Source organism: Salvelinus fontinalis, chromosome 1 (genome assembly GCF_029448725.1).
Source record: "Salvelinus fontinalis isolate EN_2023a chromosome 1, ASM2944872v1, whole genome shotgun sequence".
In the NCBI taxonomy this organism is placed as follows: Eukaryota; Metazoa; Chordata; class Actinopteri; order Salmoniformes; family Salmonidae; genus Salvelinus; species Salvelinus fontinalis.
The window spans coordinates 49,184,850-49,203,952 of NC_074665.1; the positions used below are offsets into that span (position 1 = coordinate 49,184,850).

At 42.7% G+C, this 19,103-nt stretch overlaps 1 protein-coding gene across 2 annotated transcripts in view; it reads left to right on the forward strand.

Moving 5' to 3' along the window:
• The first annotated feature begins 1,172 nt into the window (after positions 1-1,172).
• The window catches only part of LOC129856890 (semaphorin-4G-like), a 36,221-nt gene continuing 18,290 nt past the window's right edge, over positions 1,173-19,103 (forward strand). The window contains exons 1-7 of one of the 2 annotated variants that reach the window (XM_055924649.1): positions 1,173-1,349; positions 7,820-8,091; positions 16,322-16,470; positions 17,312-17,374; positions 17,870-17,968; positions 18,133-18,226; positions 18,367-18,480. In XM_055924649.1, coding sequence (XP_055780624.1) covers positions 7,962-8,091; positions 16,322-16,470; positions 17,312-17,374; positions 17,870-17,968; positions 18,133-18,226; positions 18,367-18,480 — 649 coding nt within the window. In that variant the 5' untranslated portion in view covers positions 1,173-1,349; positions 7,820-7,961. The remainder of the gene's footprint in view (positions 1,350-7,819; positions 8,092-16,321; positions 16,471-17,311; positions 17,375-17,869; positions 17,969-18,132; positions 18,227-18,366; positions 18,481-19,103) is intronic. The other variant, XM_055924639.1, reaches the window with a different exon arrangement.

Here is a 19,103-nt window from a genome sequence, read left to right on the forward strand (position 1 = left end):
AAGGCCGAGTATAGCCCACAAAGATCTCCGCCACGGCACAACCCAAGGGGGGGGGGCGCCATCCCAGACAGGAAGATCACGTCAGTGACTCAACCCACTCAAGTGACGCACCCCTCCTAGGGACGGCATGAAAGAGCACCAGTAAGCTAGTGACTCAGCCCCTGTAATAGGGTTAGAGCCAGAGAATCCCAGTGGAGAGAGGGGAACCGGCCAGGCAGAGACAGCAAGGGCGGTTCGTTGCTCCAGAGCCTTTCCGTTCACCTTCACACTCCTGGGCCAGACTACACTCAATCAGATGACCCACTGAAGAGATGAGTCTTCAGTAAAGACTTAAAGGTTGAGACCGAGTCTGCGTCTCTCACATGGGTAGGCAGACCATACCATAAAAATGGAGATCTATAGGAGAAATGCAGTTACATGATTCCATATGTGTTATTTCATAGTTTTGATGTCTTCACTATTATTCTACAATGTAGAACATAGTAAAAATAAAGAAAAACCATTGAATGAGTAGATGTGTCCAAACTTTTGACTGCTACTGTACGAGCATCACCAGTTCGATTCAGCTACAACCGGAAGCTACTTTTTCGTAGCACTAGCAGGTTAGGAGAACCTGCTCTCCTAACTTGCTACGAAAATCCCTTCCGGTCATAGCTGTATCGAAGTGGCGCGAAAAGAGTGTGTCCCTGATGCATACGGTCCCTCTCACATCAACTCCCATTGTCCCCCAACAGGTGGCGCTCAGTCGATATGGGTGCATCTTTATCATGATGAAAAAAATCATGAAATCACGTAAAAACATAAGAGCGCCAGATGCTGTTTCAAGTATAACCTGTGCAAAATAATTTAACCTGTCAGAAATCAATCACACACACACATATTTCTATAAGGGATAATAACATTTATTATATCGATTTGAATATAGTTTAATCGTAGGAGTCTATTAGAATTATATATGTTGTAGGCTTTCGACATCAGGCATCCACATTAAGTAACACTATTAACCCATTAAAATAACATTGTAACCTATATGTGGTGACACATTTGACCAATGAGTTGCATGTTATCATGTCAGAAGTAGCAAGGACATGAGCATAGAGAGAATTGTTTACAATGGCAAGAAGGGATTACAATTGTGTTTTGAAACCATTTGCGCATGTTTTGAGAGAGAGTGCGGGCGAGCGAGCGAGCGAGCGACACCAGTGTACGGTCTAGAATACACATGTGGCAAAATACGCTGGTTTTGACAGAACAGAGGCTGGCATCTGCGCACCACTTCACCACGTAGGGACTCAACAAATAATTATTCTTCAGAAGATAATTCTCTAGTTTCGTAGAACATTTGCAAGGTAAGATTAAAAACATTGTAACTACAGTAGGCTTACTGTACTGTACGCTACTCTCTACCTTAGCCTACTGCTCTATATTGTATTTCGTTCAGTTTACCTATTCAGCCTTGAATGTGGTGTAAGAGGTATGGGACAAATTGCAGGCAGGTGAAGGTGAATGAGAATGCGCTCTGCTAGGTGTTCTTTAATATGCTGCAGTGTTCGTCAAACAGGTTACATTGTGGAAATGTGTATTGCGTCGGGGGTGTACTCGGCAATGTACATTTCTTTTAGACAGGGCACATCGCACGGTTTTATCAATATCTGTAAATGTGTGATAACATGGAACAACATTTGCACGCGTGGCAGAATCGTCAGAAGTTATGTTGGAATGTGTACATGGGGGCATCGGAATGCAAATTAAGCATAGCTATGGTTTTGTCTGATCTTGGAAATAATAGAAAATATTTAGCCTACAAAATTGCTACGATATTGAGAACCAGTCTGGTCTCATAGACTAGACGTAACATAATCAATGTAAATACGGGACATTCAAATTAGTATGATATGTTACGTATGGTATGGTTACACAAGTCAGAAGGTTAAAGCCCAATTATATTTTTTTTATGAGCGTGAACGAGAGTGTACACACTGGAATTATAATGCATGGTAGAGAATGAGAGAAAAAAGACGGACTCCGAGCGTCAACTTCAAATTAGAAAGCATGCAAACAACAAATACTGAGCCTTTATATTCATGCATAATGAACCAAATACTGAAAGACACTGTAGTTTTGAGTTCCACAAAGTGGGTGTGGAAGAGGTGAGAAAATGGTTGCTATCTATAAATAAGGACAAACCACCTGGTACCGACAACCTGGATGGTAAACTACTGAGGTTGGTAGCGGAATACATTGCAACTCCTATATGCCACATCTTCAATCTTAGCCTAGAAGACTGAGTGTGCCCTCATGGAGGGAGACAAAGGTCATTCCGCTACCCAAGAATAGCAGATCACCCTTTAATGGTTCAAACAGCCGACCAATCAGCCTGTTACAAGTGCTTAGCAAACTTTTGGCATTTTTTTTTGTGTTTGATCAAATACAAAGTTATTTTACAGGAAACAAATTAACAACAGACTGTCAGCATGCTTATAGGGAAGGGCACTCAACATGCTCGGCGCTGACACAAATGACTGATTGGCTGAAAGAAATTGATTGTGAGAAGATTGTGGGAGCTGTTTTGTTAGACTTCAGTGCAGCTTTTGATGTAATTGATCATAACCCATTGCTGAAAAAAACCTAGGTGTTATGGATTTGCATTCTCTGCCTTATTATGGATTGAGAGTTACATATCTAGTAGTACACAGAGGGTTTTCAATAATTGAATAATGTGGCTATTGAGCACGTTCAGGAGACTAAACTGCTGGGTGTAACCCTAGATAGCAAGCTGTCATGGTAAAAACATATTGACTCAATAGTTGCTAAAATGGGAAGAGGTCTGTCCATGATAGGACCAGTCGACCAGACTGACCAGTCTCTCCTGCATGTCAGTCTCTCCTGGCTCAAAGTTGAGGAGAGATTGACTGCATCACTATTGGTCTTTGTGCGAGGTATTGATGTGTCGAAGGTACCAAACTGTCTGTTCAAGCAGTTGGCACACAGTTCGGACACTCATCGGTACAAAACAAGACATGCAACCAGAGGTCTCTTCCCCAGGTCCAGAACAAAGTCTGGGAAACGCACAGTATTAAATAGAGCCATGACTACATGGAACTCTCTGCCACCCCAGGTAACTCAAGCTAGGAATAAAACCAGTTTAAAAAAACAGATAAAAGAACACCTTAGTGCACAAAGGGGACTGTGAAGAGACACAGCCATTTTATACATCTTGTATTGTAATTTACACTGTACTATGTATTAGACCAAGATACTGTCTATATGTACTGATATGTAAGGCTGTGTGTGACGTTTTAAATTGATGTATTTCAGTCCTTGACTAATAATGTGCTGTACTATGTATGATGTCATGTTTCATGTGGACCGCAAGAAGAGTAGCTGATGCTTTTGCAGCTGCTAATGGGGATCCTAATAAATACCAATACCAAGTCTATTTTTCTTGCGTCTACGCAAAGTAATGCTGGTAAAGTGAGCGGATAAATTGCCAGAAAATAGACTGTGCGTTGTTACGTCTGGAATGGTGACATGTATAGTTAAAAAGTGTGAAACTCGAGGAACTCCGTTCAATAGAAAATACTGTTATGTAGAAAGAATGAGACTAGCTAAATTCTTTATAAACTCCTAGGGTGTATTAGCTACAACTTTCCTCACCTTCATGCTAACATAACAGGCGGCAGGTATGTTGGCTCCCGTATGATATATAAGGTGAGTCTAAGGGAACACACAACACAAATTCACAAGGGCTTCATAGCGAACATAACAAATACAACTGTTTATTATGGATTCTCATAACAATTAAGTTGGAATACGCTACGCAATGTACGTGAATTTACGCTATTTTCTCTCGCACGCATATTATGAAGCTGTTGACGGCGTATCTTCGGTTTCAGTTTAAGGCAAAAACAAAAGGAGGGTTGTTGGTCGAGGTGAACGTCTAGCAACACAAGGGTTGCGTGTTCGAATCTAATCACGAACAACTTTAGCATTTTAGATAATTAGCTACTTTTCAACTACTTATTACTTTGTAGCTACTTTGCAACTATTTAGCATGTTAGCTAACCCTTTCCTAATCCTAATCTTTTTAGCTAACCCTTCCCCTAACTCCTAACACTTTAACCTTAACCCCAGACCCTAGTCTAGCTAGCGTTAGCCAGCTAGCTAATGTTATCGTTAGCTTTAGCCACCTAGAAACCTAGTTATTAACATTAGCCACACATTTTTTTAAATTTGTAATATATCATATGTCTTGCAAATTCATAACATATTGTACGTTTTGCAAATTCGTAACATATCAGACGAAATGGATGATGGACATCCACAAATTAATACATATCATACGAAAAGTTTAAATGACATCAACATCATGGGCATCCAGTGCCATCCTCTTCACGTTTGTATCACCAACCAATTAAAAGTGTTAAAATGAAAGCGCGTAGCTACTTGTCCATCGCTAAGAAGGAAATTACATTGGGTCATGGCTATTCACTAGCCTTTTAATGCTCTTATATGGATTGGCTTTGGTTTTAAAAAATACACTTTTTATGCAGTTTGGTATTTTACAAAAAAAGTATCTCTATCAATGTGACAGCATTGTTAATATGCCTCTAATTACTACGTTGAAGTAATGTTGTTAGAATGTTGTATTTGTTATTGGGTGCTATGTGTCAGATAAGGCTAAATAAATTGGCACAACATAGTAATACAGGCATATTAACTATGATGTCATATGTTAAATTGCCATCCGGTTCAAAGGATGTGCTTGATACCCAAATAAGATTGACATAGACATCAATCCTTCTGTATACAGTTCTTTAGACTTATCCAGAATAGAATGGCAGATTATTTGAGACACAATCCCCATTTCATGCTACTTTGCCTTGGTACATTTTCTGTCTCCTAGTGGATATGTTCTCTACTTAGAAAAGGGTGATTTCATTCATCCATCCCCATTCATTTGATTAATCTCTTCAGTTACGGTTATTTATTTCATACTTGGCAAACAAGTATCCGACAGCAGCAAAGGCAGAGCTCTTTTCGCCCTTCTATGTGGGACAGAAAAAGTAAGTCTTAACCCAATCACTTGGTTTCCTGGTTACTAAAATTCGAATAGTTTGCCTAATTTCCATTTATGTGACAAAACAAGCAGTCATTGTGTAGAGAATCATTGTACCATCTAAACCTCTATGAAATATATTGACCATAACCAAAAATATTGTATTTTCAGCTGTTTGAAGCTGATGTACAAAACCGAAAGTAAAAGCAAAAATGAAACTTAACATTGGGAAGTTTAGAAATAGTGCACATAGAACAGATTTACCGTTTCTTAGACTTGCTTTCAATGAGAATTTTGGTGAAATTTTCTTCTCATAGCTACAGTACCAGTCAAAAGTTTAGACACACCTACTCATTGAAGAGTTTTTCTTTATTTTTACTATATTCTACATTGTAGAATAATAGTGAAGACATCAAAACTATGAAATAACACATATGGAATAATGTAGTAACCAAAAGAGTGTTAAACAAATCCAAATATATTCTATATTTGAGATTATTTAGCAACCCTTTTGCCTTGATGACAGCTTTCTCAATCAGCTTCACCTGGAATGCTTTCCCAATAATTTTGAAGGAGTTCCCACATATGCTGAGCACTTGTTGGCTGCTTTTCCTTCACTCTGAGGTTCAACTCATCCCAAACCATCTCAATTGGGTTGAGGTCAGGTGATTGTGGAGGCCAGATCAGAAAATAGTAAAAATAAAGAAAAACACTTGAATGACTAGGTGTGTCCAAACTTTTGATTGGTTTTGTATATTAAAGCGAGGAAGAGAAGAGACAATTGGAGCGTATCGGTAGAAATGTCAGACTGGATAATATTTTGCATATCATTATGTCTTGCCTGACAGATGGCCATATCCAGAGAGACTATAACTCTTGTGGGTGCTTGCCTACGGAGCTGTGAGGGGAACGGCACCTCAGTACCTTCAGGCTCTGATCAGGCCCTACACCCAAACAAGGGCACTGCGTTATCCACCTCTGGCCTGCTCGCCTCCCTACCACTGAGGAAGTACAGTTCCCGCTCAGCCCAGTCAAAACTGTTCGCTGCTCTGGCACCCCAATGGTGGAACAAACTCCCTCACGACGCCAGGACAGCGGAGTCAATCACCACCTTCCGGAGACACCTGAAACCCCACCTCTTCAAGGAATACCTAGGATAAAGCAATCCTTCTGCCCCCCCCCCCCCCCCCCCCCCCCCCCTTAAAAGATTTAGATGCACTATTGTAAAGTGGCTGTTCCACTGGATGTCATTAGGTGAATGCACCAATTTGTAAGTCGCTCTGGATAAGAGCGTCTGCTAAATGACTTAAATGTAAATGTAAATGTAAATAACTCAATTTTATATCTTTGCACATTCTGTAGGCCATCAATCAATATAACTGTGCTTTCTGAACAGGGAGGCAACTGAGGCCAGTTTGTCAGAAACGTTTTAAAAACGCTCAGGGAAGTAGCCTCCAGCAGTAGTGCTGAAGAAGTTACCCTCAACCCAGTACTTCTTCTGTCCCAGATAAAACCCTTAAAAATAGTTGAATTCCATTTCAACAATGAATACATGTAATATTTTGAGCTCCAAATAGATGTAACATTTTTTGGGGCCAGATTTGAAATGTTTTTCAAAGCGTTTCAGGGGAAATCCTGCTCGTGCTGTTTTGTTCGACCCTTTCGTTCATGAGTGTGTTATGATCCAGGCGTGATACAGCTCAGGCAGATGTCTTTACCTTTCCATGTGCAGTTTCCATGTTGTCATCACGGTGACAACAGATAGGCCGTCATCGCCTGGCCACCTTCCACAAGCGACACCATCAACACAATAGTGGCAGATGGGTGAGACCCTGGTGTGTTTACACAGTAGGCTGTGTGCGTGTGTAGTAGTGTTTCTCAACTCTGATCCTCAGATACCCCCAAGGTTGCTCATTTGTGTTCCAGCCTAGCACCAGGACACCTCAACTAATCACCAAGCCCGTTTGAATAAGTTATACCTTGGAGGTAGCCTACCTACACAAGGACTGGAGTTGAGAAACACACAGACATACAACAGACTCAACCTTCCAGAAAGAGTTGCCTCCCTCTCTCTTTTCTCTCTGTGTGGGATCCTATAGAGAGGTTCGAGTGCCCTTGCTGCTACTACAGAGTTCATTAGCCACATCATGTCTTCTACTGTGAAAATATTGTCAGAGAGGCAGCCGGGGAGATCAAGGCTATGGGAATTCTCCTGTGTCACCGTGCGGAGGAGAGGAGAACAGGATTCATGGCAGAGGCCTTTGATCAGTGACAGAGCGCATGAGTGCAGGAGACCAGGCGAAGACTGTGCTGATGGCATCGGGCCTAATCACTAGATTAGTCATCAGATAGCCTAGCCCGCCTAGCCTAGCCCCTTGACGCACACTGCTAATTAGGAAGTGGAGAAGTGGAGCCATGTGCCAGAATATGAGAGAAAACAACAATACTTTTTCATCATCGACTTTTTAAATTGGTGTTTTATGTAACACGTCTTGTACTAATTGTTCCTAAGCTAATGTGGGGTGACGCAGTGTGATTATGCACAAATTCAACCAGGCCCAGGAAATGAACACACACACACACACACACACACACACACACACACACACACACACACACACACACACACACACACACACACACACACACACACACACACACACACACTCTCTCATCTAAACAATGGCATCTATAGTTGCAAGTTGCACTATATCCTTATGGATCTCTATGAGGGATAACATCTGTTTTTCTTCTGTGTAGAGTGAGCCTTCCTACAGACTGAGAATGACCTAGAAGCCACCACTGCTGAGCCCAGCAGAGCAGGATATCATTCTTGTGTGTAAGCAACAAGGTGTGTGACAGAAAACAGGGCTCCAGCTGCACCCGGGTCAACCTGTCAAACATGGAGGGCCACGTCACACTGTTGCCTCCCCTGCTGCTGCTCCTCTGTAGCCTGTCAGGGGTGTGGGGGTTCCCCTTCGGCCCCGTCCTTGACATGGACGTCAACCCCAGGACCACAGTGTTCTCCCAAGGTAAGATCAGACCAAGACTCCAGCTCTGCTGTACACTCTTAGAAAAAGGGTTCCAAAAGGGTTCTTTGGCTGTCCCCATAAGAAAATCTTATTTGGCTCCAGTTAGAACCAATTTTGGTTCCAGGTAAAACACTTTGGGGTTCAATGTTGAACCCTCTGTGGAAAGGGTTCTATATGGAACCTAAACGGGTTCTACCTGGAACCAAAATGGTTCTACCAGGAACCAAATAGGGTTCTTCAAATGGTTATCATGGGGACAGCCGAATAACCCTTTAAGGTTCTAGATAGCATTTTTTTCCTAAGAGTGTATACTAGTTTGAGCCAGGTTGTCCTGTCAACATGACTGCACCTGACCTAGAGAAACCTCTGGGACCTAGCTGTAGGTCTAGGAGTTTTTCCTGGTCAGATCACATGGCCTGGGAAAACTCCTGGCTCTACTTATAGGACATCTACTGTGTACTAGTATCACACGCGGTGTCCTGATTCAATACAACTGACTTTTAACAAGTGGCACAGTTTTGAAATTTGCCCTGAAGACAGCCAGCCCCTACTTCCAGGGAATTATTAATCGTCTCTCTCAAGTCAAGTCCTAGTTCACTTAGTTCACCATGCAGCTCTAATGAAACACTAGAGAATAGAAGAGGACCCCATAGAAGAGGACCCCTCTACGTTGGAACCCTGACCAGTGCCTGTGTAGAAAATGAAATAGTACTGAACAGGGGATTTTAAAAAGGGGTTAGGGTACATCATTTACACGCATCAGCATCTCTTTCCCTCCCATATCAGCTCAGCCTCTCTTTGTCTATCCACTGCAGCATAATCTATCACCCAGAAAGCTACTGTAGCAAAGGGATTACCTAGCCCTGGCAGGTTCTTCAGATGACTATACTGTACCTGGCTACTCTCTCCTCTCCACTCCTCTCCACTCCTGTCTCGAGAGGAGGAATATTATTAACAGGAGGGGAGTAAAGAGAGCCTGGTGTATCGCCTTCCTGGACAGTGGTGCCGTCACAAAACCAGGCTATTACAGTGGAAAGAGATGGTTAGAGATAAGATAGACAGGACTGTTAGGGGGGGTTAAAGGTGACATAAAACCACCAAAACGTATGGGTTGAATATTTCTTCCCTCTACCCAATCAGGGAAATGGATTCCAGATTATTTGATGGGTACCCTATGGAAATCTTTTTTTTTTGTTCAGAAAGCCTCTATTGCTAAGTCGGTCTAACACAGTCAATCTTATTTTTCTCCTTGTCCTTGTAGAAGGAAACCCGTGACCTACATTCAGACTCCCATGGGCCGTGTGTGTGTGCACGTGCGTGTGTGTGTGCATGCATATATGATCTCTACTCACATCTAAAATCTGCACGTGCATGCACCCCCAGTCACTTTCACTTAGGAGAAACATGCCCCAGTGCAGAATGAAGAGTAGAGAGAGTAGCACCTCGTAGAGAAAAATGGCCGCCGGGCAAATGACTGTAATGTGTATGAAAAGGAGGGCTATTCTATTTGGGTGGTGCTGGTGGTGGTACTGTATGACCACCGTTGGTAGTCTGAGATCTCAGCTATATTTATCTCTGTGGGTGGGGTGAGAGGGCGATCATTAATTTGCACTATGTTTTACAGTTGGTCTGTAGGAGTGGGTGTACGTTGACTCACAATAACACTCGCTAAGAGCTGGCATATCTGACATACTGAAATCCAAAAAATGTGTATGCATGCGTGTTTGTGATTGAGTGTGTCTCTCTATGGTTAGACGAATGCCTGTCTCTGGTCTGAACTCAAGGGAGGAACCTAGGACATTGTCTCCCACTCTCTCTGCTGGTGCCAACCAGACGTGAAGTAATGGAAACATGCATGCACTATTGATGCATGTGTAAGATCTGTCTACTGCTGCTATGAGGAGAGAGTGCAGCGGAGGTCTTGATCGTAGTGGATTTCTGTGTATTATTTAGTCATTGGTTTAGAATATTGCAGTTTCTTCAGTTGAAAGGGGGAGATTTTATGTAGACTAGCATACCACTCCTGAGGCATGTAGCTATGTTCAGGGCGTGCGATAGTAAGGTTAATAATTGGCAATAGTGATCTGTAATTCACATTTCAAATCAAATTGTATTGGTCACTTACACATATTTAGCAGATGTTATTGCGGGTGTAGTGAAATGCTTGTATCTATTTAGTCAAGTCAGTTGTTGTGTGTAGGTAAACAGAAAAAAGGGCTCACTAAAATACTAATGAGGTGACGAGGCTCAATCTGAAAACAAGTGTTTTGTCTCTCTCAGCCCCTAGAGTCTATCTCTCTGCCTTTCATTCTTCTTGTTGGATGCAGCATCTCACAATTTGTTCTCACCAGTCAGTGTTTGCAGAAAATGGCTTCTTTTAATGTGACACTCGGGTGACAATAGAGAACAATTGGACATCTTGACCCTGGTGAGTTATCCAGTGATGCTCTGGTCGATCTCTTTCTCTGGTGTTCCCTGAGCTTGGTGGTTGACAGGATCTTAACAGAGACAGACTCTGCCTAGATACCTGAAATGGCACCAGGATGTATGCACTAACTGTAGGAGTTTTTGATACCATCATAAGACAAATATCTCTGCTTTTTGTTATGGCTGTGCGTGCACTGCTTTCATTGTAATGTTGTCTTTCAGAACTCTCATGGTAACCAAAGAATATTGGGAAAAACATAGTCAGGCTGATGGAGATAAATAGAAAGGGTTACATTGTGACAGGCAACCATGAGAGTTGCATAAGGCCAAAACCTCAGTACTGCCAAACATCACAAGAATGATGGTAAATATGACAGACCACTCGTGATAGACAGAACACACTTGTTTATGTTGACAGTGTGTGGGCTGTTCCCTCCGATGATTTAAGGAAATGAAGCACCTAGTGGTGAGGCTGCTATGCCGATCCTTGGTCGAAATAATCGATTTCCGGATATGCTCAGACATTTTAGAGGTTTTTGAAAATAGGGAACAGGAAGTATTGTATTCTTGATCATTTATTTTTGTCAAACTTCATTTTAAAAGTCAGTACTTTATAGTCTTGCTTCTCGAGATGTACATTTGGGTGTAATTTATTCCAATCACGTTCTATAGATAAATCTATGATAGTTATGACTAGAAGGCTAGAACTCCTACAGTTTGCCTTGACAGGTATTGGTGGACCAATACCTGACAAGGCAATATAATAACATTGATCAATTTAGCAACAGCTGACAGTTCTCACCAGTGTCAACAGTGGTTAAGTCATGTGTTGTCCCCCCAGCCCATGTACCCATGTGTGTGTGTGTGTGTGTGTGTGTGTCATGTGCCTGTCTTAGTTAGTCAGAGAGGATCAGGCGTGCGCAATGAGTCACAAGGGCAATCACACACAGAACAGCTCTATACTCCCTCAATCCAGTAAGACACACACTAGATTTACTGTGCTTTTGGACCGACCCCAAGGATAGGAAAACAGATGGACACACACACACACACACACACACACACACACACACACACACACACACACACACACACACACACACACACACACACACACACACACACACACACACACACACACACACACACACACACACACACAACAAAACAACACAATAAAACACACACACATCCTTTGTTCTTCTATCCACGAAAGCACCTGTAGGGACATAAACTCTTCACATACATAAACATACATGAACATACATGAACATACATGAACATACATAAACACAAATGCACCCAGACCTCTTCTAATGCCGAGAGAGCCGACCCTCCTTTTTCTCTGTGAGACAGGTGAAATGGCATAGATGCAGAGTGTGTGTGTTCAGTTTACACACAGGGGTGATTCCACGTGCGGCACTAGGGACAGGGGTGAGAGGTCACAGCGATAGCCTCCCTCAGATCCTCCTATCATCGCTGGACGACAATGGTAGATAGAAGAAACCGACTCAGCTGGCACTCTCCGTCGCTTGTTGACTCTCCGCATCGATTTGTTAACGGAGCACAAGGTGCAGCTTGTGCTGTGGGTTTAGAACTTCTCTCTCTCTCTCTCTCTCTCTCTCTCTCTCTCTCTCTCTCTCTCTCTCTCTCTCTCTCTCTACCTCAGAAGTGCACAACTCAGGCCCTCAAGTTTCTGAGTATTGTTGTTGTCTGCCTGTGTGTAAGTCAGTTTCTAGTTGATGTAAAAAGTATATATGAAATCAGCAGGACTGGGGCCCTTGACGACTGGATCTATGCCTAATAGATTCTTGGTTTTTCCATAGTTGGGAGGAAGCTGGGGCCGTCCTAATACTTATGTCTATATAATCGTATTCTTCTGTGTTGAGAAAAATGTACCTTCTATGACTATGATATGTGGTTGTCTCGCCTAGCTTGTCTCACCTATCTTAAGATGAATGCACTTACTGTAAGAACTGAACAAAATAATGAAATCATCATAATCGTTTTATTGCGTTCATTGTAGGATTCAACTTTATTTTCAAGTAGATTCACCCAATAGAAGTTTTTCATTTTAATATGAAGAGGGTAAAGTTGGTAATAATTTTATGAGCAAAATTCAATAATCGTCACATCGCTACTTATGTGTTTGTTTGGCCTTAGAACGTTGCCTTCGGAGCAGCTCATAGGTCAGGCTTCTGACAGACATCAAGGACACTTCGCCCCCGACTGCCTTGGGCGGCGGCCTTATTGCATCATCATCGTCATCATGGTCGGCCTATTTTTAAAACGAAGAATCCAAGGCTATTCTTGTGCACACACTTGGATTAGTCAAATGAAAAATGAGATTTGTTTTTACATTGCCACGGGTTGTCATTGTGTTAGCGTAACTGCGCAAAATAAAATAATCTGGGACAAAACGTAATGTTCTTGTTGGGTTTTGAGAAAGGGAGAGTGATAGAGAGTGTGAGTGTGTCTGTCTGTCTGTGTGTGTGCACGTCTTTGTGTGTGTGTGTGTGCGCGCAGGTTTGCTTGTCTGTGTGTGGTTCTGTTTGTGTGTGCCCTGCTGTGTCGTGACTGCCCCCCCCCCTCCCTTTCTGCATAACCTCCAGTGTGGCCTGACCTTTGAGTTGGTCAGAGGAGAAGAGATTCTCATGGCTCACTCATGTCTCTGCCTGTCTCTCAGACTGCCTGTCTCTCTGACTGCCTGTCTGACTATCTCTCTGCCTGCATACTAGTCATGGGTGCTACTCATAGTATCACCATTGTATCCCTGAGTGACTGTTTGTGCGGGGAGGAGGTTTTCAAACAGGTTTGACAGCATAACGAAGTGACTTTACCAGTGACAAGTGACAACATGTAGTATTTGTTGTAGTAACTGGCAATCCCAATTTTTTTGTCATTTAAGCCATTGCCGTCTGCGAGGGCGGTTGAATTATGCGAATTGTGCACCTGTCCACAGAGATGTATTGAAGGACATTCACTACTTTTTTGTCACAAACTACAGTAATGCAATTGATGACATTATTAACCCTATCAGAAGAACCCAATAAATCTGACTGGCACGATTGTGTGTATTATAAGTCTTGGCACAGTGTGGTCTCTCCCTAGTGTGTTTTATTGACACAATTTTTCAATTCTTATAGAAGACCAAAAAGTCAAAGCATGATTTAATGAACAGCATTCTGTTCATCAAAGAAGGTGTTTAGGTTGTTCGTGAGCGAGGCGTTGGTGTCCGCGACGTGGCTGGCGTTCCCTTTATAATCTGTGATTCTCTGGAGTACCTGCCACATATGTCTTGCGACCACTTTGTCCCTGTACTGTCATTTGTCCTCTTTGATTGCCTTATGGAGGGCATAGATGGTCTGTTTGTACACGTCCATGTTCCCAGTTACCTTGCCGTGTTTAAATGCGGTGGTTTGCGATTTCAGTTTTGCGCGAATGCTGCCATCCATCAATGTTTTTTGGTTTGGATAAATTCTAATCGTCGCAGTGGTAACAACATCCTCTATGCACTTCCTGATGAACTCAGCCACTGAGTCAGTGTATACGTCAATACTATTCTCGGAGGCAACCCGTAACATTTCCCAGTCTGCCTGATCAAAATGATCTTGAAGCATAGATTCTGATTGGTCGGACCAACGTTGAATAGTCTTTACATGGGTGCTTCCTGTTTAAGCTTCTGCCTGTAGCCATCTTGGAAGGGGGAGTAGCAATGGTCAAGAGTGCTCGATGAGCGAGGAGCTTTGGTTGCATTTTCCTCAGATTTCCTTTATTAAAGTCCCCAGCTACAATAAATGTGGCCTCAGGATATGCGCTTTCCAGTTTGCACATAGTCAAGTTTAGTTCCTGAGAGCTGTGTCAGCTTGGGGCAGATATATCTCGGGAGGTAATGAGGTCGGCATTTGATGGTGAGATATTCCATATCAGGAGAACTTGAGTTCCTGTACATTACCACAATCACACCACGAGTAGTTAATCATGAAACATACTGTACACCGCCACCATTTCTGGTCGAAATGCTGATGAGTGATCGCCTATCTAATATCCATAAGTTATTTTCGGCTCTAGGTAATAATGGAAGAAACGTTATGAGAAAATAATGTAAGAAATAACATACACAAACAAATCAAATATGCAAAATTGGATAGGAGCTGGAAACAGGGCGACCATGTCTGTCGTCGACATCATATATAAGTTCCCAGTAATATTGGGTAAACCACCAATATTTCAGAATTACAGTGCCTTCTTCAGGGTAATATCATGAATGCTTTTTTAACCACATGGGAGCATCGATCGATGAGTCTTCTTTTTGCTGAACATGCAATTTGATTTATAGCACCTGCTCACAACCATTGCATGTTTCTATGTTGTAAATCTTAATATCGTGGGGTAGTAGAAGGGATGGTTGTGTTTGAAATGGGGTATTGGGGGAGGGCATTTTAAGGCCATTCAGCAGGAGATGTGCCCCAGTACTGTCAAATCATATAAGCGTACAAATGCCACAATTAGGGCAGTGTGCGTGTGTCTGTGTGTGTGTGCCATTGGGGGAAGGGGTGCACAAGAAGGGTTGATTAGGGTTATCTCAATCACTGCATATTGTACAGCGCCTGAGCTTCATAACCCTTGAACAAATACAGCAGACAAACAACACAAGGTTACACATTTCTTTCATTCCTTTGTGTTTTGACCTTAATTCATGGAAACGGATCAAACTAAATATTTTATCAGTAGTCTGGAACCTCTGAAATGGGGGCAAGCTGCTCCGTTTCTACGAAGTGGTGAAAAAGAGGTCATTGTTTTCATCTAGGCTGCTATATTTAAGATGTGATCTTATTTAGTGGTGAGGCAGATAAGACAGTATTTTAATTGTGAGTAGCAGCACTGCTCGTTCATTGATGGAGTTTGAAGATAAAAAAAGTGAGGAATGTGGGATAGAAAAAGAAAGAGAGATTAAGAACGGGATAGAGGTGGACAGAGATGACGAGAATAAATGTGAGATGGAGAGAGGGAGAGTTGAACAAAAGGAGGAAGGAATAATGGAAAATACACTGAGGAATATGAGTCAGCATGGTGTAGATGGGTATAATAATTTAGCAGACATCCTCCCCTCTTAACCTCCTCTCCTCCTCCCCTTCTCCTCCTCTTCCTCCTTCCTCGATCCTCCTCCCCCTCGTTTTCCTTTCCTCCTCCTTCTTCCCATCTGTTCCTCCTCTCCTCTTCCTCCCCCCTTTATTTTGGTGAATTGATGGGAGTATGTCCCAGGCTGATTGCAGTAATAAGAACTTATATGCATGACGTCCCACATATTGATTTACTGGGGACGGATGCACGCTTGTCACAGTCAATCTGTTGCACTTCCCATTTACTTCTGATAGATAGTTAAGCTACCGGGAAAAAATTATGAATCGGTAGAAAACACAACCTGATATAATGTCACCGAGACCATTGGAAAGAGGAAGTATGTGCGTAGTTTTATATAACTTTAAGTACAACTTTAAGTACAGACAGTTTCATTCTATGAGGCAAGACTTACAGCATACCTAAGACTGGAATTCCACCAAATCCAACATAGTAATATTTGGGGAATGTTTTGTCATTGCGCTATATTTTCTTATTCTGAAAGTGGAAGCATCAACTTGTGGGTCTAGTACTTGGCAGTAGTAATAGTACTTATAGGTTTTTCCAGTAACAACACCATTCTGTGACTTTATTTGACCATGGGAAAACTGTGCAAATACCACAATGCAGGTTCAGTTAAATCAACCCCAAAGACTCAGTAAGTTTGTGTGTTTGTTTTCAGGCCTGTTAGGTTGCCAGCGTTTCAGCAGCCCATCTCAAAACTACAGCACACTGCTCCTGGAGGAGGACAATGGGGTGCTATACGTGGGGGCCAGGGGGGCTCTCTATGCCCTGGACACCACCAACATCTCCACGCCCGGTAACCTCACGGTGAGTGCCGGGATGCTATCTTGCTAACCCTTAGATCGGCAATTAAGTTGTATTGTATTTGTAACTGGTCAGCTGGTACAGCACATCATATCTGTCAATAGTCTAGGTGATGTGGGTAAGGCGGAGTCAGGCGCAGGACACAGAGATGAGTAATAATCGTAACTTTACTCAATAAACAATCTTCCATCAAGGAGAACAAAATTCCAGAGCACATAAACGAGACAACTTGACAACAATAAACACACACACAAAACCATGATGGAACCCAGAGGGTTAAATAGGGAATAAATTATAACGTAATGGAAACCAGGTGTGTACAATCAAGACCAAATAAAAGGAAAAAGAAATGTAGATCGGTGGAGACTAGAAGGCCGGTGACGTCGACCGCCGAACGCCGCCCGAACAAGGAGGCACCAACTTCGGCGGAAGTCGTGACAACATCTCATGACCGTTATGTTGCAATTTGCAAAACTAACCCTCTTTCACAAATCTTTTTTTCTTTCACAACTTTTAAACAGGACAGGCTAATAATAGCCTTAAGGAGATTCAGTAAATCCTATTGTATGTTCATTTTCTTCAGTGTGGGCATTGGATTAAATGCATGGGGTAAGCTTACTCACGGGCCAACAGAATAGATTAAAACACAATGTGGTTGATGGGAGTAACTGGAGTATTAAAATGGAGTATTAAAATGGAGTATTCACTGGAGTATTTAAATAGAGTATTCACTGGAATATTAAAGAGCAGTATTCACTGGTATTTAAATGTTGGCATGTTACACTGTCCATCCTCCCACTACCTATTTGGGTGACATGAGAGGTCATTCTTCTCCCCCTTACAGATTGACTGGGAAGCTTCGGCCGAGCAGATGAAGCAGTGTCTCAACAAAGGAAAAGACAATCAGGTACAACCCATTGCATGTAGCTAACACCGCTCAACACACACTGTCTCTCTCTCTCTCTCTCTCTCTCTCTCTCTCTCTCTCTCTCTCTCTCTCTCTCTCTCTCTCTCTGTCTGTCTGTCTGTCTGTCTGTCTGTCTGTCTGTCTGTCTGTCTGTCTGTCTGTCTGTCTGTGTCTGTCTGTCTGTCTGTCTGTCTGTGTCTTTCTCTCTGTGTCTGTCTCTGTCTGTCTGTCTCTCTGTGTCTGTATCTCTCTCTCTGTGTCTGTCTCTCTCTGTGTCTCTCTCTCTGTGTCTGTATCTCTCTCTCTCTGTGTCTTTATCTCTCTCTCTCTTTCTCTCTCCTTATTAAATGGTATAAAAATGATGTGATGTTGTTATTATAATGTAATAATGTCGTCCTCATGCAGAAGGAGTCAAGTGAATGTGTTAGCCTGTGTCTTCAGGACTAGGTTGATGCTTTATAGATGTATAACCGTCCTGCGTTGTCTCTCCTACAGACAGAGTGTTACAATCACATCCGCATCCTACAGAGGTACAATGAGACTCACCTGTACGTCTGTGGCACGCACGCCTTCAGGCCCCTCTGTGCCTACATAGTAAGAGCTGCTCTTCCTGTTGCTGGAAGCTTCCCTGTTTACATTCTGGCTTCCAACGTACTGCCCATTAGCATGCTGTGTTATCAGTTTTGTTATGGTGGTAGTGTGATTTATGTTCCCGTAGTGTAGTTATTGACCCTCTCTCTTTTTCTTCTCTCTATCAGGATGTGGAGCGCTTCAGTTTCTCCTCTGGCTTCGAGGAGGGCAGGGACAGGTGTCCCTATGACCCAGCCAAGGGCTACACCAGCCTCCTTGTGGGTAAGAACCTTAATCTACTCCTTGGGGTGCACTATTTTGCCCTAACCAAGCAGTAAGAAGAAACTGAGAGACACTCTTCGATCTCCTGTTCTGTGTCCTCTCTCTCTGACCCCTCCATATCTCTCTCTGCGGTCTGTCAGACGGTGAGATGTTCTCAGCGTCCCAGTATGAGTTCCGCAGCTCTCCGGACGTTCGTCGGAACTTCCCCTTCCCCACTCTGAGGACAGAGGAGGCTCCGACCAGGTGGCTGCTGGGTAAGGACAGATTATGGCCCATCCCTTATCTTATACACATTGGTCACGTTTTGCGGCTTGATCCCTACGGTTATGCAATTTTGGAATACCAATACCAAAACTGTCATTTTGATTCATAATACTACAGCTATATGGCACTAAGCAGACCTGAGGGTATTTTCAAATACACAGCCAAAAAACAACTACTTCAAATAGACATGGTTGTAAATACATGCCAATACTTTCCAATTTCCAAATACATTATGGCAATATTCAACTACTTGTGAAAATAATTCAAGAAACTTTGTCAAAATACACTATATATACAAAAGTATGTGGACACCCCTTCAAATCAGTGGATTTGGCTATTTCAGCCACACCCGTTGCTGACAGTTGTATAAAATAGAGCACACAGCCATGCAATCTCCATAGACAAACATATCACTAGAATGGCCTTACTGAAGAGCTCAGTGACTTTCAACATGGCACCATCATAGGATGCCACCTTTCCAACAAGTCAGCGTGTCAAATTTCTGCCCTGCTAGAGCTGCCCCGGTCAACTGTAAGTGCTGTTATTGTGAAGTGGAAACATCTAAGAGCAACAACGGCTCAGCCGCAAAGTAGTAGGCCACACAAGCTCACAG